The sequence below is a fragment of the Gymnoscopelus braueri genome (genome assembly GCF_963280865.1).
Source record: "Gymnoscopelus braueri genome assembly, chromosome: 8".
In the NCBI taxonomy this organism is placed as follows: domain Eukaryota; kingdom Metazoa; phylum Chordata; class Actinopteri; order Myctophiformes; family Myctophidae; genus Gymnoscopelus; species Gymnoscopelus braueri.
In genome coordinates, this window is record NC_137609.1 from 39,854,432 (window position 1) to 39,854,901 (window position 470).

Here is a 470-nt window from a genome sequence, read left to right on the forward strand (position 1 = left end):
AATACTCTAATAATGAAAAAGATAGCTTCTTGTTTTCTATTGTGCTGCTATTTGACATCACTTGTATTTAGTATTTAGGGACAAAGCAGTATTTTGATTAAGCATTAAGATCTATTAAAATCATCTCTAAGTGTTAATGGTATGTTTGAGAAACACACTTTATGATCTTTATTTAATTTATATATTTATGTATTTATTTGTATAATGTAACAGTTTAGTGGGCTTGCTACTTACTTACTTAGTGGGCTTGCTCCTTACTTACTTACCTACTTAGTGGGCTTGCTGTTGTTACGGCTTGGGATCTAAACTGTATAGAACCTCGTTTGTCTTTAGGTCTCTTGCATGTATGTACTGTACGTCGCCCCAATTTCTGTGTGCCTGTCTGCGGATTTTGCCCAAACATGGAGATGACTGACATCATAGTACCCCTGGAACATCCCCCCCTATTTCGGTTGACCCAGAAGGGGTCA

General features: G+C 36.8%; 1 protein-coding gene across 1 annotated transcript in view; it reads right to left on the reverse strand.

Moving 5' to 3' along the window:
* Positions 1–417: 417 nt before the first annotated feature.
* The window catches only part of LOC308090847 (kelch domain-containing protein 3-like), a gene marked incomplete at both ends in the record, with an annotated part of 1,233 nt that continues 1,180 nt past the window's right edge, over positions 418–470 (reverse strand). Inside the window, one exon of the mRNA XM_080436120.1 lies at positions 418–470. This exon is cut by the window's right edge and continues 574 nt beyond it. Coding sequence (XP_080292246.1) covers positions 418–470 — 53 coding nt within the window.